This window comes from Saccopteryx bilineata, chromosome 4, assembly GCF_036850765.1.
Source record: "Saccopteryx bilineata isolate mSacBil1 chromosome 4, mSacBil1_pri_phased_curated, whole genome shotgun sequence".
In the NCBI taxonomy this organism is placed as follows: Eukaryota; Metazoa; Chordata; class Mammalia; order Chiroptera; family Emballonuridae; genus Saccopteryx; species Saccopteryx bilineata.
The window spans coordinates 53,998,619-54,021,277 of NC_089493.1; the positions used below are offsets into that span (position 1 = coordinate 53,998,619).

Genomic DNA, 22,659 nt, shown 5'->3' on the forward strand with positions numbered 1-22,659 from the left:
GGACAACTGATATTTGACAAAGGAGGTAAGGAAATACAATGGAGTAAAGACAGCCTCTTTAACAAATGGTGTTGGGAAAATTGGACAGCTACCTGCAAAAAAATGAAACTAGATCACCAGCTTACACCACTCACAAAAATAAACTCAAAATGGATAAAAGACTTGAATGTAGGCCGTGAAACCATAAGCATCTTAGAAGAAAACATAGGCAGTAAGCTCTCCGACATCTCTCGGAGCAATATATTTGCTGATTTATCTCCACGGGGAAGTGAAATAAAAGACAGGATAAACAAATGGGACTATATCAAACTAAAAAGCTTTTGCACAGCTAAAGACAACAAGAACAGAATAAAAAGACAAACTACACAATGGGAGAACATATTTGACAATACATCTGATAAGGGGTTAATAACCAAAATTTATAAAGAACTTGTAAAACTCAACACCAGGAAGACAAACAACCCAATCCAAAAATGGGCAAAAGAGATGAATAGACACTTCTCCAAAGAGGACATACAGATGGCCAATAGGCATATGAAAAAATGCTCAACATCACTAATCATTAGAGAAATGCAAATTAAAACCACAATGAGATATCACCTTACACCAGTCAGAATGGCGCTTATCAACAAAACAACACAGAATAAGTGCTGGCGAGGATGTGGAGAAAAGGGGACCCTCCTGCACTGCTGGTGGGAATGCAGACTGGTGCAGCCACTGTGGAAAACAGTATGGAGATTCCTCAAAAAACTGAAAATCGAACCGCCTTTTGACCCAGCTATCCCACTTTTAGGAATATACCCCAAGGACACCATAGAACGGCTCGAAAAGGAGAAATGCACCCGCATGTTTGTGGCAGCATTGTTCACAATAGCGAAGATCTGGAAACAGCCCAAGTGTCCGTCAGAGGACGAGTGGATTAAAAAACTTTGGTACATATATACTATGGAATACTACTCAGCCATAAGAAATGATGACATCGGATCATTTACAATAACATGGATGGACCTTGATAACATTATACGGAGTGAAATAAGTAAATCAGAAAAAAAACTGAGATGAATCCATACATAGAAGGGACATAAAAATGAGACTCAGAGACATGAACAAGAATGTGATGGCAACAGGGGCGGGGGGGTTGGGGGGGGGGGAGGGGGTGAAGAAGGAGAGAGGGGTTAGGGGAGGGGAGGGGCACAAAGAAAACCAGATAAAAGGTGACAGAAGACAATTTAACTTTGCGGGAGGGGTATACAGCACAATCAAATGTCAAAATAATCTAGAGATATTTTCTCTCAACATATGTACCCTGATTTATCAATGTCACTGCATTAAATTTAATAAAAAAATATTAATATTAAAAAAAAAAAGATGACACTTTATCTCTAAAACAGCACAATTTTAATAAATTAGAGATTTGTAAATGTATGGCAAAAGTTTTAATTTCCAAGCATAACAAATTGATCATTTAAAAGTTACATAAGTTTTCCATCTTTCTGAAATCTTTCTCGCCTGCCTCTTCTTGAATTCCAACTCATCCATCATGACCCAGCTTGCATTTTATGTACTTGACCCTTTCTGTCATAGTGTAAAGTGATCAGAACTTCCTTTCTAGGCAAAGAGCAATGCCAGAAATTCAGCACACTGGTCAAGAAAAGGCTGTCAGATCAGTAGAGTTGATTTTCACCATGAAGTGGCTCTCTGGTGCTTTATCATTACAGAAAGTTCCACTGTCTATCACTCGCCACTCGGCCATTGTGGAAAGAACATGAGAATCTGGGCCCTTAGGGAGGAGGCGAATTCCCCAAGGCTAGCTGGACTTGGCTGCAGAAACCAGGCTGGCGCCCAGAGTCCTGGCATAGGGATCTCCCTTCCACAGGCATTGTCCTCTCCTCCTATTCTTAGGCCATGGCATATGGAGACCTGGCGGTACAGCAGCGTCAGGAATGAAGATGACTAATTTAAGAACATGGAATCTGAACATGGTCCCACATTCTCCATCGGTCTTCTGTTGAATGCTTCTCTTGAGCATTCTGACCAAGTGACCTAAAGGTATAGATGAACTCATCTGTTTGTAAAAATAAAATACAATTGGGACTCACAATTTATTGAAATTGAATAAAAGTCATTTCCAAAGAATGTGAATCCTAGGATAGTGAGGCCATTAATTAAATTAACCAACCCATCTTAAGAGATGGATTATGGTCTGAAGTACTTTGAACACAGCCCTTCAACACCAAAATGTTTGATTTTTATTTTCACAGCACACCTTTTCTATCTTCTAGTCTTCAGTGAATCCTCTCTCGTGCTCATAAATACAGCTATTTTTACCATATAATCTATAGTCACCCCAGCTCCCTTTGCTGAGAAAGCAGGGACATAGAACTCTTTCGTTTTTAATGTGTCCTTTGATGCCAGTCAAAGCAGCAAGCAGTGGTATTTAATATACAAGCACTTCAATTCCACTTGAAATGTTGAAACAACCACACAATTTTTAAAAACAAATGTCCCTTACACTAGCTACCTTGGAAAGAGTAATACTTTTTTTTCTCACCGTGTTGCCATTGTGCTAAGTAAGCATTTGGGGGGGGGGGGGGTTCCTTTGTAACTGCCTTAACATCCACATGTAAGTCACACAAGAAATCAATCTCCTTGCTCTGGGATCCTCTGTAGGTTAACATACAAAAGTGCATTGCTCCAATGGGCCCCTTCCTGTATAAACCAGACGAGGCCCTCCTGACTTGGAACTCTGTGGCTTCTCACTGGGCAGCAGCAGCTGGCACTGCTGCGTGAGCATACACTGGAGGGGCAGGGCCAGTGCAGCTGTGCTAAATGTCCAACCCCTCAAAGTGACCACTTGATGGAGACAACACTAACTTGGATTTTCTAATAAGTATATGTTTCTAAATGGCCCTCAGAGTAGCTTTCCTTCCTTAATATCCATTCCTTCCAATTCAAGGACAGATTAAAAATTTAATTTCTTGGGTTACTTATTTTTTAATTTCACTTTTCAGCAATGCAATAAGAGCTAACGCAGTCCTTTTAAGCTGTAAAATATTAGTACACATTTTACTAATGATAGTTGATTCCTGTTATACTTCATTTTTCCCTATAGCCTTAGCTCCTCAAACTCCCCAATAACTGAACCAGTAATGACTACAACCTGATAGAACCTCATGTTTTGAACAGAAAAAGAGGAGACAGCAAATGGCAGCGTGTGCTTGGGGCAGGTGCCAGAAGGGCCAGACACAGACCTCGTCTGCATCTTTTGGATCAGGGACTGCGAGCCTGGGAGTGATTGTGCTGCCCCACCCTTGCCCCAGTGATCTCATGTAGAAAACCCTCTGACTCCCAGGGTCCGACTCTTGGTCTCCAGGTGACAGCTGTCTGTCTCAGTTGGAGTGGGAACTCCACCCCTCCTGAGGTGAGATTGCTAATCCACAATGAGCCGCAGGTGTTTCCAGTGAGAACCTTTCACTCCTGTAGCACATGTCCATCAGCAGCTCTCAGCCTCTCAGTTCACCCTCCTGGACAGTGTTCATTCTTTCTGTAATTTAACAAGAGCTGCAGTAACTTCTGGCATGGTTTTCTGATCCATGTCCATTTTGAACAACAGTGACTCTGACTCAAACAGATATAGGACAGGATATGATTCGATCTTCTAACATCACACTGATTATCAGGAATACAAAGTAAAGGAGGAACATTGTGAAGCCCAGGATCTTGTTCATTCTCCATCTGCATGACGCAATCGAAGAGATCACAAACAGGAGCATGAGGAAGAGCAGAACGATGGCGCAGAACAAGCCGTTGCTGCTGACAGGGACGGGCTGCAGTCCGTTGAGGAGAGAGAAGAGCAACCAGGGAACAGGCAGGCTGCAGGATTGAAGGAACCGTGTGAGCATTCTTCGTGCTTACAATCATCCCATAAACTATTTTACAATTTACAAAGCACTCATTTTCCACACACACACACACACACACACAATCTATGAAACAGCAGAAAATATTAGCTCTGTTTCACAAATGAGAATACTAAGGTTCCGGGAAATTAAATGACCTGCCCTTGGACTCACAGCTAATAACTGGGAGAGCCGAGATTAAAACTGAAGTTTTCTGGGTCTGAGTATTGTTTCTTCATACTACATGACTTCTGTATGACTAACCCAGATCTGTTGATGTGTGACTCTTATCTCTATAAATTTTTACAATAAGGCCCAGCTCAGGATAATATATCTTTAAATTCTTCAGTGATTAGGGTGCTCCTATGCCCTTTCCCTGTCCCACCCACACATACACATAAATAAATTCAAATTAACGAAACCAGAGCCAGCATTCAAGTCCAGCACATGACTGGGGAAATGAAAATAAGCCAGGTTGGTAAGGGAATGGGCGCAGGAGGATGCGGCATTTGCTTGTTCATACAAATTGCTTTTCCAGCTGGCAGGAGCCCAGATGCAAAGGAGTAGGACTATCAGGAAGTGAGACCGAATCACTGTCCCTACACCACCTTCATCACTCTGCAGGTCGTGAGGAGAGCCTTTGACATACGGTATTTGGTCATGGAATTTAATGGACTTAATTTTTCAATTCATCTATAAACTCCAGTCAGTTACATTTCAGGCAGCATTTTGGTTCTGTTATTTCATCTGGCTGTGATAAATGAAAAGGGAGGATACTTTGTTGTCATATAGAAACTAATAATATAAACACTTTTATTCCATGTATAATAAATGAAGCAGAAAACCGTGAACAGAGCCCACACAAGGTTTTCCAGTTACTCAATATGCCTTAGAAAGCAACGTTGCCACTCACCCCACGGTGATATCAAATATGTTACTCCCCACAGAGCTTGACACGGCCATGTCTCCCAGGCCTTTCCGAGCGACAATCACACTGGTGATGAGGTCAGGAATTGATGTGCCTGCTGCTAGGATCGTCAAACCCATAATCTCTTCAGAAATCCCTATTGTTTCACCAACCTGGCAGACAGTAACAGTGATAAGAAACCATGGCAACAGCAGGTGGAAAATCTAAGGCTCTTCAAAGCACCGACCACATGTCAATGTGCAAGCCCAACACCTCCCGTGGAGCTCAGCACAGCCCCTTGGCCTGGGTGAGGCAGGGTGACGGTGGAACTGACCGCTGGGGAGATGGCCACAGAGAGAGAGGGCGGGGCCCCTGCTCCAGGCTCAGGGAATGACTGCTCTTGTCTAACTTGGACTAAAGTCCATCTATGATACCACCTCTCACTGTCATTCAAACAACAGCACTTCTACTTCTAAAAGAACTGCCCTTCCCTCCAAAGATCTATCTGTTCGTGTCACATTTCCATTCCCAGAACCTGCTGTGTGCCAGGAACCAAGAGGCTGGGGAGAGAAGAGCGAGCAGTACACCGACCCTCCTCTCAGCCTAGCGAAGGAGCCAAGCTGGTAAACAGTGATTACCGCTCTGGGCCCAGTGCAGTGCCCCAGGGAGAACAGAAGACATGGGCACTCAGAGGCAGACTGATTACAATGCCAGGGGAGGCCAGGCTGAGCTCGCTCTCAGGAGTGTGTCCGATGCGCCAGGTGGAGGGGAGTGGGAGATGCCTGAGAGACACAGGGAACGAGGACGAGAGAGCGGACTGTGAAGGGCCTTCCAGGTCAGGCCACAAGGTGACTAACTACATGAGCACTACATTCACGGGAATAAAGAAGTCTGCGTTGGTAGTCCTGTGCGTGCCCGTGGTGTAACCTGGGCTGGAGGGTATTACCTCCTCCACGAGCCTACCTGTGATAGCACCTGTTCTTATACATCTTACGGCTCACGTATATGTCACTTGTGTGCCACACCTGACAATGGCCAAGAGCAAACGAAAAGGGCAGAAGCCCAGGAGTGTGTTTCAAATAGCCAGCCAGAAAAACTTTAAGGGTAAAAGTAAAGCAAAATCAGTTACCACTAAGCTTAAGAAGATAAACATTGTGAATGATGAGAAGGTTCACCGAATGAACCAAGCGTCCATAGATATACAGAAGGAGCTCGCCCACTTTTCCGCAGGCCTTTCCCTGGAGCCTCAGCAGAAACGGCTGAGTCCTCAGCAGTGTCATGAAAACAGATCAGTTAATGCTGACGAAGCTACAAGATTAATGGCTCAGTTGTGATGCGCTGGTGATTCCCCCTAAAACCAGATTCCCCTCAAAGACCAATAAAGTCATGTCTTATCCAAAAAATAAATAAAAAGTCTGCCTTTAAAAACGATACAAAAACTGTACAAATTCACTTGCTCCTCACCATTCCCTAGGTACTGGCAATCTACCCTGAAGGGAAGAAGCGTCCTTGGGACCCGCTGATACAGGGTTCAGTTCCTGCTGCCCACTCACCTGGTGAGCCCACCACACCATGAGGTATGAGAACATGGCTATCCACAGGATGGCTCCCAGGAAAGTGATGACAAAAAACTTCTTAGACTCCTGGTTGAAAGTTTGAAAAGAAAGAGAAGTAAGTTGCAGAAGCTGAAGGTCTTTGGACCTTCTGAGGGAGCCCCAGCAGCAGTGACAAGATCTGCTGGAAGGATGATGGAGAGGATCTAGAGATGTCTGAGCTGAAACCTGTCCTTGAGGACCTTGAGGAAGGACAGGGCTGGCGGCCCACAGGGCAGTCAGACAGTAGGGTGTTCAGCAGTCGCCCTCAAGTGAAGAGAGCTATTTGCTTGCCCTGGAACGGGACCAATCCAGGTATTGAATCTGGCTTCTGCAACCTGTCTGCCCTACCCCTCTCCAGACTCAGGGACAGAATACAGACTGCATGGGTGGGGTACACTAGTTAGATCTTTCCCTATAAAATAGGAGTGTTGGGGGAAAATTGCATGTCACCCAGGGTTTTCACAGTAACCCTATGAAATACGGAGGAGTGTAGTGGCTTCGTTCCTATGTTAAAATCAAGATACTGAGACTACCTCACATTACTTATAGTGGTGGAAATACGCATGTTCTAGGGCAGGGATCCCCAAACTGCGGCCCCCTAAGGCTATATATCAGGCCCCCGCCGCACTTCCGGAAGGGACACCTCTTTCATTGGTGGTCAGTGAGAGGAGCACAGGATCCGCATCCTGTGCTCCTGTTGTTCTGTATATGGCTGCGCTGCAAAGCGGGGCATCGCTCACGTATAGTACTACTTCCGGTGACGCGGGACACACGTGTCACGGCTCCGGAAGCGCGTCATATCACTTGTTACGGCTAGCAGTGACAAATATGGAACCGGACATTGACCATCTCATTAGCCAAAAGCAGGCCCATAGTTCCCATTGAAATACTGGTCAGTTTGTTGATTTAAATTTACTTGTTCTTTATTTTAAATACTGTATTTGTTCCCATTTTGTTTTTTTACTTAAAAATAAGATATGTGCAGTGTGCATAGGGATTTGCTCATAGTTTTTTTTTATAGTCGGGCCCTCCAATGGTCCGAGGGACAGTGAACTGGCCCCCTGTGTAAAAAGTTTGGGGACCCCTGCTCTAAGGCCTTGCAAGCCCTAGGTCCCCTCCAGGGCTGCACATTCCAACCCAGACCCTCTCTGTGGGTAAGCCCTGCCAAGCCAGTTAACCCTGTCTTCTTCCTCCTCTTGGGTGGGATTCCCAGAGACCCCACTGCTTCCTGGGGATGGGCAGCCTGGGCCCGGCTGGGCAGACTCACCGGCCTCCGGACGTCAGGCACTGTCAGCCACAGTGGGAACACAATGGGCAGAAGGAAGAGGTAAATGGCCTGCTTCCGCCGGGTCTCGGGCCACTCCAGGGACAAAGGCTCCTCATTGTCTTCCTCTTCCTCTTCCTCTTCCTCTTCCTCCTCCTCCTCCTCCTCCTCATCCTCATCCTCATCCTCATCCTCCTCCTCTTCCTCATCTTCACCGTCACCTCCATCGCCTCCCCCTTCTCGATCTCCATCTTTCTTATCACTTCTGGCTTCACCTTGATTTTCAGCATTTGTCTCCTGCTCTTTGGTTTTACCTTCATCACCGTTCGTTTTGCCATCTGGTCCCGCTTGGACTTCACCTTCACCTTCACCGTCTCCTTTGATTTCCACTGGAACTTCACCGTCCTTCTCCTCCTCTTCCCCATCGCCTCTTCCACCACCTCCCACTCCGCCATCCGTACCTTTCTCGTCACTTCTGGCTTCACCTTGATTTTCAGCATTGAGCTCCTGCTCTTCGGCTTCATCACCTCCCACCTCACCACCAGCTCCTGCTTGGCTTGAACCTGTGCCTTCATTGTCTCCTTTTCCTTCTGCTTTAGCGTCACCTGCGCCTTCTAGTTGCGTTCCACCTCCACTGTGCTCTCCCCTGTCACTTTCACCAGGAGCTCCGACCTCTTCCCCTGTCATTTCACCTGTGCTCACAGCTCCTTCCTGCAAGCCAAAGACAACAGATTAACATGCAATTACTTCTCCGCTTGCTTGCCTTCCAGTCTCTTCCTGTTATTTTGTTGTTCTTCCTCATCTCTTCAAATGTATCTAAAAACTTGAGTATAAGGAGAAAACTAGTGCAATTATTCAGCAAAATTCCCTTCACAACATTCCTACCCAGAGGTTGTTTAGTCTTTATTTCATCATTTCCAGAGATGGAGAGCTCACCACCTAAAGCAGCCTCTGTCATCTTTGGTGACTCTGATTGATCTGAAGGCCAGACTGATACCAAGAAGCTACCCTCTGTATATAGGCTTACTCTTCGGAGACACATAGCACAAAGCTAATCACTCTTCCATGGGACAGCTCTCTTCCCTGCATAGAGAAGCCCAGGCCCTTCCGTCACTCGCCCATATAATGGCCTGCATCCCCATCTTGATGTACTCATGCTAATTAGCTTATATCCCATGAAGAGGCTTCTAAAATGGAACACAGAACATTGCACAGTGTTAATAGGATTATCACCTCCCTTGCCTTAGATAATATGCTTCCATTAATGTTGCATGATATTTTTTGGTGGTTATATCACATTGCAGTGTCTACTAAACTCATAAACTTTTATTACCTCATGTGTATAAAATGATGATAATACCTATTTATTGAGGGTGTCAGGCTCCATACTAAGTGGTCTAATTAATAATAATAATAATAATAATAGCAGTTACTATGTCTCATGAGTGATATAGATAGAATTAAACCCATCTAATAGATAGAGAAACTAGGGCAGTCAATGCTGTATGAAGATTATAGACCCAGTGATTATAGAGTCTATAAGCTTCATACAACATCAGAATGGTTAACTCTTTCACACACCGAAAATGGTCCACAGACCAGCGGTTGAAAAACACTGATAGGGTAAAGAGTAATTAAATAACTTGCCCATTAAATAACTTGTCCAGTAATTAAATAACTTGCCCATTAAATAACTTGTCCACATAGTCTGTAAGTGATGAAGCTGGGATTTGAATACGGATAATCCAACTCTTGGCCTCTTCACCAACCCACCCTGCTTTGCGAATGCCAGGGCCAAATGAAATCTTTGGTTTCCAAACCTCATAGTATAGGGAGCTTATTAGAAATACATATTTTCTTGCTCCACCTGGACCAACTGAATTAGAATTTCTGGGACTGGAAGCCAGGAATCTACTTTGACATGCTCACAAGGATTCCCAATAGGTCCACCTGCAGACCAGTGTTTGGGAACCATGGACTGACTCAAATGCCATGGATTTTGAAATTCCTCAGATTAGACTCCCAAATAACCTACAGCAACATGCTGGTCCAATCCCTTGAACAAATGACCTGGTATATGTGCTCATGGAGTAAGTTTTCTGTAACAAATTTCATGACACAGCCAGCCCCCAAGAGATGCTCAGTGACTCTCAACTCTGCTGCATGTTAAAACCACCTGGAGGCTTTGAACACATTCATGCCCAAGGACCCACCCCAGCTATTTTTGCTTAATTGATTGAGGGTGGGGCCCAGGCATCTTTTAAAGCTCCCCCAAATTAATATGCAACCAGGGTTGAGAACCCCTGATGAAGTCAAATATTCTATCTCTGAGGCTTTGCCTTGCATTGGGACTGAAGAGGGAGAAGACATTGGTCTGAAGTAATTCCTGCCCCCCTCCCAGTCCCCTCAGGAGAAAAGTTTTCCTGGAGAAGATGACAAGTCATTTAAACCAGGGGTCTCAAACTCGCGGCCCGCAGACTAATCCACGAAGTTCAAAATATTTTGGATAAAATTAAGTAAGCCTAGGGGCCTACTTGTATTTTTCATTTCTCTAGCATCCTAGCTAGATATTAGCTTAGTTAACAGCAGTTATGATGCGAACTACAGTTTCTGGTCGTTTTGTGACCCTGAGTAAACTGCATGTACGATTGTGCTTGTTGTACTGATTTTTTTTTGTTTTCAACTGCAGTGAGAAAAGTGTTGCATAACAGTTGTCTTTTGTAGACCTAGTGCGGCCCGCCGAACGGCTGTGATCTTGCTCTGCGGCCCACATGCTGAGTTGAGTTTGAGACCCCTGATTTAAACCAAAAGGTATGAGAGCATCTGCCCAGCCTGTACCCTATTCTCTAAAAACTGTCACCCCTAATGTTCCCTCTTCCATGTTGAAATCAAAGCACCTCACCTCTACCTGCCACTGGACACAGGCAGCTCTCTGCCCTATGACCTGGTCTGAATGAATTTTCTCTCATCCCTGACTAAGAGCCAGTCACAGGGTGATGCCCCTGAAGGCCGGAGACCCGGGGTAGCAGTGAAGGGCTGTGAGAGCAAATAAGGAAGCAAATGGAGCCAGGCTGCCGGGAGAGGCCAAGCTACAGAACCTGCACACAGAGGCGGGGCGTGGGGGAGAGCAGGGCACAGAGTGACGAGCCATCAGCGTCACAGGCACCTTATCAGGCTTAGGTCTGGCTCCTGGTGACACCAAGCTTCATATTCTTCCCTGGGGTTCCTCTTACTCCCTTTTAGTTGAGCTGGCTATCATGGGCCTACTCAGGACACTCATGATACCATGAAGCTGTCTTAGACACTGAACTCCAAATAGCTGGCTTAAGGACGAGATAAAATTGAGTGCTTCTGGGTGTCCAAAAAAAAACAAAACAGCAAGGGAACTTGTGAACTGAATGCTTATTTATTGCCAGTAACTCAGCCCCGAGTGAGCACAGCCATGTGCACTGAGTTTCTCTCTGGAGGGGAGACAGAGGACTCAGAATCGGGCCTTGACTTCAGGAAGCTCGCCACCTGGCAGCAGAACTGGGAGGGACTCGAGTAGAGTACAAGAACGGCAGTGATCAGAGCCCTGGGAGAGGGACAATGTACTGTAGGCACTCAGCCTGCGGGGAGCAGAGGAGCCTCGTGGCAAAGGAGGCATTTGCACAGGCCTGGAGGGAGATTAGGACATCCGAAGATAGAGGAAAAGGGCGATCTACAGGGAGCAGACTGTGTCCAAGGCCTGGACATGGAAAAGCATGGAGACAAGAAGTCCAGCTTGGCTGGAGCGTGGTAAAGAGGCTGCGAGGCTGTAAAGCAGTGTCGGGGCTCGGGAGGCCCTGCAGACAAGGCCGAGACACCTCGGACGGTTCCTAGGCCTTTACCCGGCAAGCCTCCCTCTGGCATTTTGAGCTGACTGGTCTCACTGCCCCCTAGTTGCTGACAGACCCCTAACAGTTATTCCTCATGTTTTTACAGCATGTGGCCGTTGGCAACACAGTCTCATATATACATTAGCTCACTCAGACTAAGGTGTCATGCTGTTAACCGGTGTTAAGCGGGCCCATGAGGTAGCCGATCTTCATGATGCTTGCCCCAGAGGAATGGACCTCAAGTAGCAGACCCTCAGGAAGGAAGGGTTTGGGGTCGGCAAGTCTTTCTCTGGGCCTCTCAAATTCCTCCACCTGGAAAGAGGCTGGTGCCTACCTGACGGCCAGGATCCTCCTCCTGATCTCCCTTGGCGTCTGGAGCAGGGGCTGGTGTGACCGTGACCGCAGGGAGCTTGGCTGGCTCCTCCTCTTTAAAGGATAAACATGGGATAGGTCAGAAGGCTCCAGGTTTGACGGCAGCTGGCAGAGACTGATGTGAGTGGCTACAGGCTACTGGACTTGTCCACAGGGTCCCAGAAGGGGAATTTCTTGTTGGTAGGAAAAGTAAAATGATGTGAGGTAAACTGTTATCGTCTTATCCACAGAGATAGGTGCAGATGACAGGACAGCAGGGAAGTGGCCATCCTTGCTTCCCCTATATTCACAGATATTTCCATCCTGGCTAATGTGGTCAAGGATACTGTGAACAGCTTGGGCAAATGGAGCAGAGAGAGGGCAAAGCCCCAGCCCCAATGGACATGAAGACAACCCTAATGATTTCAAAGACAGCAGCTAGGAAGCCTTGAAAAGTCTGGAGAGCTGAGTTTAGGTACAGGCTCTTTCAATTCTTGGCTGTTTGGCTTTGGGCAACTCACTTGACCCCTCTGAGCCTCCTTTGTCTATAGAATTGGGAACAATGACTGTTACTTTACCTCCCTCCAAGGGTTACTGGGTACATCAGATAGGGCTGGGGTGCTCTACCGAGTCCACTGGGCAGTAGCTGTCTCACTCTTCCTACCCCAGAAGCCACAGAGATTCTGGACTTCAGTGTCACCAGACCCCTGGTGGCCTTCTCTCACTGGGGTGCTGGTCTCAGACCAATCCGTGGCAGAACTATCCTTGTGTAGAAGCGTCAGGAAGAAGAAATAGAGTCCCATAGAGTCTAATTTGGGACAAGAGTTAGCAAAAAAGTAGTGAGAGTTCAATAGCCTTCGGCCTGGCCCTGCCTGCCCATCTAAGAGAGTACAGAGGGCGCTGTGCAGGACTGCCCCCGGGAGGGGCACTGGAGGACTGCCCGGCTGGGCAGCACCAGCTCTCACTGCATCTGCCTGGCTCGGAGGGGCTGAGGCCATCCTCCGCCCCTGGCGGACAGGAGGGAGGGAGGTGGCGGGGAAAACCCGCTGGTCTTGCCATCCTCTCACCTTCTGGTTTGCTCTCTGCTTTGATCTGAGGCTTGGCCTGATTCAAGCTCTCCTCATCCTTGTTCTTGGAGGAACGGGCTGCTGCAAATGGAAAAGGAGACAAACCTGGGGCCAGAGCACGCCCACCACAGCCTTCGGGTAGGCTGGTCAGCAGCAGCCAGGGCGGCCGAAGGGGTGGGAAGGGGCTGGCCTGGAGTCACGATGTCTGGATTCTAGACCCACCAGGTTGTCGTGGTGCCCAGTTCCCAGACTTTTGTCTTAAATTCCCTGCACTGTCACTAATTGGTTGTGACCTTAGGCAAGTCACTTCCCTTCTCTAGACCTATCTTCTTTCTGGCAAAATCAAATGGTTAGTCTTGGGGACAACAAACAGGATTCACTTCCTTCGGGAGCCCCGGTGGTGGTCGCTGCAGTGCTGACCTGAGGAGGAACCTCATCCAGGCTTGGTAGGAGGGAGCCCTGAGTGACTGGGACGTCTGCAGTGGGAGGGAGTGAAGGAGTGACAACAGAGGTGTGTTTGCCATCCTTGAACTAGATTACCTGTGAGGTCCTTGGCAGCTTACTTTCTATAAATCTACTACAAGCTTTGCTCTAACTCCAGGGCTGCCCGCCATGCTGCCTGCCTCACCCTTTCTGAACCATGACACCTGAACCCAGCAGGGCCCCTTCCAGACCCTGGGCACATGCTGTGCTGAAGACCCACTGAGCGCTGTGCACAGAATGTGCTGCCCTGATTTCCAGGCCAGGAAAATGGAAAAGGCAGCTCTCTTCCAATGTGACTGTGTTCCAGGAATCATGCAACACGCTTTCTGTGCATAATTCCAGGTGGGAGACCGAGGTGCGGAGGCCGTGAGGGTCGTCCTCGGCCGGGCACTGTGGGAGGGCGAGGATGATGGTACCAATGATTGGACCAAGCAGTGCCATGGAGTCGTTCTGAGTCCCATGCTGGCTCTGCCCTGTGGACACTGGGGGACACTGGAAACCCTGTGGACCCTCTCTAAGCCTCAGTGTCCCTCCTCTAAAAAGGCAACACCATGATATACTCAGCGCAATGACGTGGGGATCCGTGAAACAAAATAAACAAAAACACATTAATTTATGTAATTAAATATTATCTTAGCTCAGCTTCTGGCACCAGGCAGCCTGGATTTGAATCCTAGTTCTGTTGCTTGCTAGCTGTGGACCAAGCTGGGTGATTCCTTAACCTCTCTCAACCTCAGATTCTCCATCTGCAAAATCTTACAGAGTTGTTGAAGGAATAAATGTACACACAAACGTGCTTAGCAAGCGCCTGGCCCTAGAAAGCAGTGCATCAGTTTCCGCTCTGACAGTAATGCTGAATCAGCAGCAGCCGCTGAGAGCAGCTGTTCCACCGAGTCTGCAGTGACGAGGCCCCACGTTCCAGGGCCTTCGGGTTAGACCCTGACGGCCCTCCCGTCCAGAGAGGCAGAGCAGATGCAACCTGGGAAACTGGCCAGACCCAACTCTGCCAGGGTCCAGGGTGAGAAGGAGACATAAACAGGTCTGTAATTCCCTCCTCTCGACCTGTTTCCTAAACTCCTAGAGAAGGTTCGCCTGCAGCCCCCTCTGGCAATAGGCTCCGTCCTGTAGAAAGCCACCACTCTGTCACGTGTGGCCCTTCAAAGTGTCCTGGTGGGCCTGCCCAGGAAGTCCTTGTCAAAACTAGGAAGTCAGGAAGCAAGCACTCCACTGCCTCCTTCATCCAAACAAGACCAGTGCCCCCTTGGCACTGAGCAAGCCCTGGTATCTTCTGTGGAGCAAGACGGGCTCCCCTGGGTCCAGTCCTGGCGCTGAGAACATCTGCTGACCATCGGCTGGAGGGACTGACATGAAAGCCGAGTTCCCTTCCTTCCGTTTCCTCCCTCATCACACACTGTCCTCTCACTTCTCACGCTAGCAAGGAAGCAGGTCAGCTTACAGGGCCTCTCTCTGTTTCTCTCCGTCTCTGTCTGTCTCTCTCTCACACACAGACACACACACACACACATCCGAGTAACATCGCCAGAGGTGGCATGGGGTCATTGCATCCTGGAGGGGGAAAGCCCCTTCCTAGGGGGGGTCATTGCATCCTGGAGAGGGAAAGCCCCTTCCTAAGGGGGGTCATTGCATCCTGGAGAGGGAAAGCCCCTTCCTAGGGGGGGTCATTGCATCCTGGAGAAGGAAAGCCCCTTCCTAGGGTGGGAGTTCAGACCACAGATCAGCGCTGTGGAGGAGCTGGCATCTGAGAAGGGGTGGAAACATCTGGACAGCCATTGGAAACCGCATGTGGAAACACAAACGTGCATCTGGAAAGTTTTGGGAACAAAGGCCTTTGTCACAGCCTGCGCGGCCCCAGCCCTCCCGGACGGCATGTCGGGGTGTGGCATCGGGCCAGCCTCTCTGCGCAGGACTGTATCCCAGAGCACCTCAGGGGTCATTCGCAGTGAAGCCACCCCATGCCACATACGCACACAGTGGACCACGCGTGACTCCTCCCTGGAGGATGGCCGGTGGCTCCCCCGGAGCCAGTTTTCTCACACGGCCTCTCAGCTCTCAGCGCCGCAGATCATCTCCTTAGTATCAATCTCTTCTGACCTCGGCCTGGCCTGGACATCACATAATCCCGTTAGGACAAGCAGGCCAGCTGGCGCTGCTGGGCGTGGAAGTGGCCCAGGCAGAGGGCCCTGAGGGCCTACTGAGGAGAGTCTCTAAGACTTCGCCAGAGTCAGTGCGTCCCTGAGGAGTGGCCAAGCACAGCCCAGAGCTGCAGCTCTCCTCCCAATGTGGGCGCTGAGACACACGGCTGCTGGGGCTCCTGGGGCGCTCTCAGAGCCCAGCGGAGCTGTTTCTGGGCTGACGCTGGCGGTGGCCTCGCTGTGTCTGCCGAGGCTCGCCTTGAGGACTTTCTAAGGAAGGTTTCATCACCCTCTCTTTGACTCTGCTTTTCACAGTACAACATACTTGTTTTAAACACCCCAAATCCCAATATTGTGTCAGAAGAAGATACTTCAGGGCCGGAGGAAATTCTGAGCCCTCCAAATCTGCCCGTGAACTAGGAAGGGCGGTCAGGGTGCTCCCTGGAGCTCCAGGGTTAGTCTCTAGTGTCATAGACAGCTCAGTCCTCAGCCCTCCTGCTCAACTGCAGTTCCAGCCCCTGAGCTGCTGCCCTAAGGCCGACCTCCCTTTGAGGGGCCTCCTGCCTGGGCAGCCAGTTCTGCACAGAGCCGCAGAGATGGAGGGGCCCATGGAGAGCTGGCGCATACTTGAGGAGTGCCTTTGGGGGCCTCAGAATCATGTTGGGGGCAGCTCTTTGGGGATGAGGCCAGAAGGCAGGAACTGGTAAAACAGGTGGTAAGAATCTCAGCTGCCCCATCATTTGTCAAGTTGGACATCAACTTGACCCTCCCCACCCCCAGAAGTGGTCCTGGCAGCTCCCAGGACATCCTTTAGGATTCCTGGGTGGGGGAGGGTTAGCAATCTTCCTAGGACACAAGAGCTAAATGCAGAAGAAAAAGAGGTGCCACCACGGCTTCTGGCCCCTAGAGGAGGTTCCACCGGAAGTGACCTGGCCAGTCAGCCTGAGCCACGCTGCTTGGCAGGAGACTCTGTGGGACACACAGACGTCACTCGTGGGTGGTGAGCTGTGCAGGGAAAATACTGGGGGCAACAATACAGGGCACCTGGCATTCATGGCCTCACTGACTACAGGTGAACCTCTTCATTTCACAAGAGAGGACCAAGAGGTAGGGAAATAATGCGATGTGGAAACCTAAGGGCCTTGGCTCCTCGGGGCTCCTCCTCCCCTAGTGACTTCTGTGTGTCTGTCTGGACCTGTCTCCCAGACGGACTGCACACACTCTCCTCTGCTCTTCCACCACTGCCGCCCTCACCCAACCCCCCTGCTCAGGCTCATAGGCCCCAGGTGTTGTCCAGCTGCAGGAGAGAAGGAGTGGACAGGGAGACCACACAGGTCTGGGGAGGCCTTGCTTACCTTCCCCAAGAGGGTCCAGGCTGTGGAGCATGAGCCGGTAGAAGGTGCTGCGGATGGTGCTGTTGTGCAGAGAGGCCGAGCTGCTCACTCGGGTCAGCACGGACGGGAGCTGAGCAGGAGAGAGCAGCACAGGCCTCAGTGGGCCTCTGCCCGAGCTAGGGGGCCGCCCACGGGCCTCACGTAATCCTGCCTTCCCCCAGAGAGACCAGCACAGAAAGCCTTCTCCTGGCCTCCCTTTGTCCTTCACCTCAACAGGGGAGTTACACTTTCATTCTCAGCCTCCCCTCAACTCTTCCATGACTGGCTAATTCCACAAACGGAGTCAGTTCCCCCAAGGTCTCAGCAGGGAGCAGCAGACAGCGTGCACTGAGGATACCACGTTACCAAGGGTTTGGGGTTTGTCTATCCCCCAAGGACACCTCCATGGAAGCACACACTCACCCACACCCCACGCAGACAGACCCCTGCACGTGGGTACAGCCCTGCACAGTCGCAGACAGTATCGTGGTGCTTTACCTCTGTCCCACTCCCAGGGATAAGAAGGCTGTGATCCCCTTCAACAGAAAAGGAAATGAAAACTCATCGAGTTCCCGAGGGGTATAAGCAGTGGTGGGATTCAGCTGGTTTGCACCGATTTGGCAGAACTGACACCTAATTTTTTGTTGAGTTTGGCGAACCAGTTGTTAAAATGGCACTTGTAATCATGGTTCTCTCTAAGGTGGGCAGCCGCCCAATGTGGAAATCACAAATTTACATTCCTTACTTTTTTTAAATGTTCATCTGTGCAGCAGCGTATTCTAAGCGCTGGTTGTAATATTCATTCTGTCCATAGGTGAAAAAAATTGCAAGTTAGGACGCCAATCAAAAAGCAATATGGAAATATCTTAACAGTTTTATTGTTTTTTGTCAGGTATTATTTAATATTATTTCATTAATATTTTAAAACTCTGATAATCTAGTTTTGTGTACCTCTTTTGCTGTTCTTATTTAAATATTAAGTGCATGAAATAAACTACCTTTCAGTATATCATTTTTTTATATTCAAAATGGTCATTAGGGCAGAGAACCGGTTGTTAAGTTATTTGACTCCCACCACTGGATATACCTAAATGAAGAGTCAAGACTAGCACTCAGGTCTTCTGATTCTCAGTCCAGATGTTTTTTCTACCCGTGTGCTCAAGAACCCTCACAGGCACATACATCTGAAGGTGCAGACACACAGACACGGCATACACTTATTCTTAGTGACACACAGAGATTTAGGAGGGAGCACCCAGACAGACAAACGCTTGCTCAGTCAGTCCCTCTGTCGGCCCCAGCCTAGGCCTCCTCCCCTTTCACCTTCCCCTTCCTTCCCTCTGGCTCTGAACTCCTCTGCCATCTGGTGGCTGTGGTGACCCAGCACTTTATAGCAGGCCCAGGGATTTTCTTTGGAAGAGAGAAGATTTCATTCAGAACCAGCCCCTCCTCTCTAAGGTCCTCATCATTCTTCCCAAATACCCTAGAGGCCAAAGGCAGCTAAGACAGTTTTTCAGAAACCTCAGACTCCCCTGCCCCCTGGGCTTCTCTGACGGTTCTCCTAGTTCTGGGCATCCCAAAGCCACAGATAATTGGGCTTCTGATCAATGATGGCATGTTGGGGTTGTAAAGTTGGACTTGAGTTCATCTAGTCAAATCATCATACAGATGCGGAATCTGAAGCCCAAGCTCACACAGTGAGCTCGAGGCAAAGAGAGCAGTGATGGGCTAGCTCCCAAACTAGCACCTCCCCCAAGGCCGCCTGGGCTGAGAATCCCTCTGGCAAAGAAGCCCGCTCCTTCCCTGGCTCACTCTGACGCACTCCCAGGCCAGAGCCCAGCCCAAGACCCCCAGCATCAGGGCTACAGTACCCTGCCGTCCTCTGAGACCCCGCAGTGTCCTCACTGGGCAGACTCCACATGGCACCCACCTTCAGCTTCTTCTTATCCTGCAGCTCATCCACCGCAACCGCCCCATCACCTGGCTGCAAACAGGGACAGGAGTCACAAGATGTTTGGAGAGACCCTCACTCTTTCTCCCTACTTCCCTCTCTCTCCAGGAAGCCCCCAGGTTGGAACACAGAAACACGTCCGGAGATGACCTGGCCTTCCACAGCCTGGCTTCAGCCTGCACACATTACTCACTATGGGCCAGTGACACTGCCTGTCTTTCAGTCCCTCAAATTCATCATGGAGTGCCTGTCTGCTTCTCTTCTTAGACTTCATTTCTTTCGTAGCACTTTCCTCACTTTGTGTTATTTGTATGTTAACAAACGTGCAAATCTATTGCCCCACTACCATCTTTAAGGTAGACTGCCTATTTATTTCATTTACCATGTGTGTCCAGCACAAAAACACTGCAAGGGTTTAATAAATATTTGTTAAAGGAATGAATAAACTGCCCTGGCTGGATAGCTCGTTGGTTAGAGTGTCCTCTCCATACGCATAAGTTATGGGTTTGACCCCTTGATCAGAGCACATGCAGGAATAGATCTATGTTCCTGTCGCTCTCTCCCTCTCTCTCTAAAATCAATAAATAAACTTTAAAAATTGTTTAAATGAATGAATGAACTGTCCTCTAAATATACCTAATATAGGCCCTGGCTGGGTACTCAATTGATAAGAGCATCATCTCAATATGCCAAGGTTGCAGGTTCAATCCTCGGTCAGGCTACATACAAGAATCAAACAATTATGGCATGAATAAATAGAATAACAAATTGATGTTTCTCTCTCTGTGTCTCTGTCTCTCTCCCTTCCCCTCTCTCTAAAAATCAATAAATTAAAAAAATTTAAATATACCTAATCTATTCTAATTCCTAGTCTCTCATGCATGTCTTTTCCCTCTGCCTAAAATGCCTGCCTGTCACCAGATTTTCAGAAAATTCAGAGTGGATTCTTATATAAAGCTTTCCCAAATGGCCCCTTCCACCTCACCCTCACTTGAGCTTACTCTAATAATCTCTCCTCAAAAGCTATATAACAACAGGGAGCACATTTTGTGATACCAAAATCTGGCCCTGTAAACAGATAAATGCTAGTGTCCTAGGGAAGTGGCCTGGCAGCCTGCTGGGAAGTGGGGCAGCCCTGGGAAACCAAGATGAAGGCGGATCAAGCCCACAGTCTGTACTGTCTGGACCACTAGGTTGCCACTTCGCATTTACTGCCATTTGAAGTTTTTTAAAAAAATCATTGTTTAACTTTTCATATATATATGAGTTGTCTACCCAGCTAGACTCCATATTTTTTTGCCATGCAATGAACTTACAATACAGTCATCTCTGTTCCCCTGAACTGTGGCATAGCGACCTGTACACAGTAGGTGCTCACTGTAGGTGAGTGAGGAGATACTCCCAACTGGCCTCTAGTGCCACCTTCAGGCAGCAGGGTCACTAGTGGCTGCTCCAGGCATTGTCTTCACCTTCCCATGGCCTTTCCTAACTCACTAACCTCCATGGCCAGAACTAGAACTGGACTTGCTACATTCTCTTCTCTGTTCAGCTCAGAAAATATAGAAAATATTGCCTAATCCAGGGCTACCCACTCATCCATCCACCCAATATGTTCACTCATTCACGTCTTATTTCCTGAGCACCCACTTGTTTACATGGTGCTGTGCTAGCGCTATAGGAATACAAAGATGTTTAGAACATGGATTTTATGTCCAGAAAGGAATTGAGACAAATGAAACACAAACACATGACAAAAAAAATAATGTGTTTCAAGAAATGAGATGCATAGATAAAGGTGCTCTGCTGGGATGAACAAGGAAGGCTTCCTGAAGTAGATAGAATTTGAGTAAGCTTTGAAGGATGGGAGAGGTTTAAATGCTGGATACACAGTAAATGAACAAATGAATGGATGAACAAATATACAAATGAATTAGAGTCTTGTTTCCAAAATGTAGCCGGTTATCATGTTTGCCTCACAAACGAATGTAACAGAACAGAAATAACCAGTCTGAATATGAAGGGGAAGGAGCACTGTGGATTTTCTGAACAAATCCCTTGATTCTTTCACTACATATCTTTAAGTTTACTGGGATACTAAGTCCACAGCACTGACCACACACACATACACACACACACACACACACACACACACACACACACACACACACACTGGCCCAGCCATCTCCTTATTTATCATATCCAACCTTCATCCAGTGAGTTCTTCTTGTAGGCAAAGAATGATTGAGGGGCCAGGCTACCCTTTGGGTGGCTGGTTCTGTCCAAAGAGGGTCAGGAGAGACCCGTTTTGCCTCATGATGCCATGCCTACTGATTTCCCTGCAATTGAGATTTATTCAAGCCAAAACACTTCTCTATGGGTTCATTGCACATATCAATCAATATCTTCTAACCTCAGTGTGCACTTCTAACTTTCTGAAGCCCTTCACATCCATTTTCTCATTCAATATTACTCACTCCATGAAATAAACAATACTAGTGTTATCACTGCTGTTTTGATAGATGAGAAAACGGATGTAGACTCTGTGACTTGCCTGCACTCACAAAGCTAGTGACAATCCCAATCTCCTAATCTCCATTCAAGGTCGTTTGTTGTGGGGTTGTTGTTTTTTGTTTTTTTTTTTACTAAATCACATTTCTTTTACCAAACATAATAAGAAAATGAGGTCAAATCTATATTCCTTAGTGTCTCTGTTTCAAATTATTGACGTAAATGGACGTGATGTTTGTCTACATTTGGATGTGGCTAATGCGTCCATTTATGGGTACAAGTAAGTGCTCTCAGATATGCCCTTATTACACATTCCCACGTCCACCTCTCACACCACACCATGCTCTTCCTCTTTCTTCAACCTCAACACCCCACCTTTTTCTTCCCTTCATGAAAATTAGCAAAGGGGCTGAGGAAACTGAAGGGAATGTCTTCATGCCAGCCACGCCCCCAGCACCTGTGTTGCATCTTGCTGAGAACGAGCAATGGCATCCTTTGCAGCTATTCATAGGACCTTAGAGAGGAAATATGGCAGCCTCTCTGGGGGCTTGTCCTCCTGATTTTAAATCTCTATCTCCCACTTATGTAGCAGTTAATCACTGACCTTCCCCTTCTAGATACACATCCCTGCCCCATTTCCTGAAACACACATTTTAGTCTAATTTTTTAAAAACATTCATTCAACAAATATTTACTGAACCCCTGATCTGAGTCCTGCCTTCACCCAAGTTTCACTGTAGTTGGTGACCCCTCATTGAATCCCTTCACTAAGTACAGTCTTGCACCCCGATCCACTCATTTCTTCAGGCTATGAACCCAAAAGTCTACCCAGATTCCTCCCTCGCCCTCACAACCCACGTCCCATTAGCTGTCGGACCCAGTTCATGAAAGCCCTCAAATTTGGTCTCATCTTTCCACTCCTGCCTACAATCCTGCAGCAGCTCCTGACTACTGACCTATTCTTCTGGTTCATTATCCACCCCACAGTCAGTGATGTTCAGAGCAGAACATATCACGCCCCCCCACCTGCATCCTGGGAGCCCACTGTCCTCAGAGGGGAGCCCAGGCTCCGAGGCTGAGCAGACACCCCCCTCCTGCTTTCCTCCAGTCCAGCTGTCACACAGAATGCAAGCCCATACATAATTTTAATTTTCAGTAGTCTCATTTTTAAAGTAAAAAAGAGGTACAACGAATTCTAATAATATACTTTAACCTAATACATCAAAGATATAATTCAACATAATTAATATC

The 22,659-nt window shown here is 47.9% G+C and overlaps 2 protein-coding genes across 6 annotated transcripts in view; one reads left to right on the plus strand and one right to left on the minus strand.

The window, feature by feature from the left end:
* Positions 1–3,422: 3,422 nt before the first annotated feature.
* The window catches only part of SLC24A1 (solute carrier family 24 member 1), a 32,523-nt gene continuing 13,286 nt past the window's right edge, over positions 3,423–22,659 (minus strand). The window contains exons 3-10 of one of the 5 annotated variants that reach the window (XM_066273400.1): positions 18,880–18,933; positions 16,932–17,040; positions 12,941–13,021; positions 11,857–11,948; positions 7,669–8,376; positions 6,360–6,449; positions 4,813–4,979; positions 3,423–3,873 (exon numbers count right to left, since the gene is read on the minus strand). In XM_066273400.1, the coding sequence (XP_066129497.1) occupies positions 3,624–3,873; positions 4,813–4,979; positions 6,360–6,449; positions 7,669–8,376; positions 11,857–11,948; positions 12,941–13,021; positions 16,932–17,040; positions 18,880–18,933 (1,551 nt within the window). In that variant the 3' untranslated portion in view covers positions 3,423–3,623. The remainder of the gene's footprint in view (positions 3,874–4,812; positions 4,980–6,359; positions 6,450–7,668; positions 8,377–11,856; positions 11,949–12,940; positions 13,022–16,931; positions 17,041–18,879; positions 18,934–22,659) is intronic. The other 4 variants (XM_066273401.1, XM_066273402.1, XM_066273403.1 and 1 more) reach the window with 4 other exon arrangements.
* Positions 5,709–6,168, plus strand: LOC136335068 (ribosomal biogenesis factor-like). The gene has a single exon (XM_066276081.1). The coding sequence runs from the start codon at positions 5,838–5,840 to the stop codon at positions 6,138–6,140; it is 303 nt and encodes a 100-aa protein (XP_066132178.1). The 5' UTR covers positions 5,709–5,837; the 3' UTR covers positions 6,141–6,168.

Coding starts and splice junctions, on each gene's coding strand:
- LOC136335068 (XM_066276081.1), top strand. CDS start 5,838: ATGGCCAAGAGCAAACGAAAAGGGCAGAAGCCCAGGAGTGTGTTTCAA.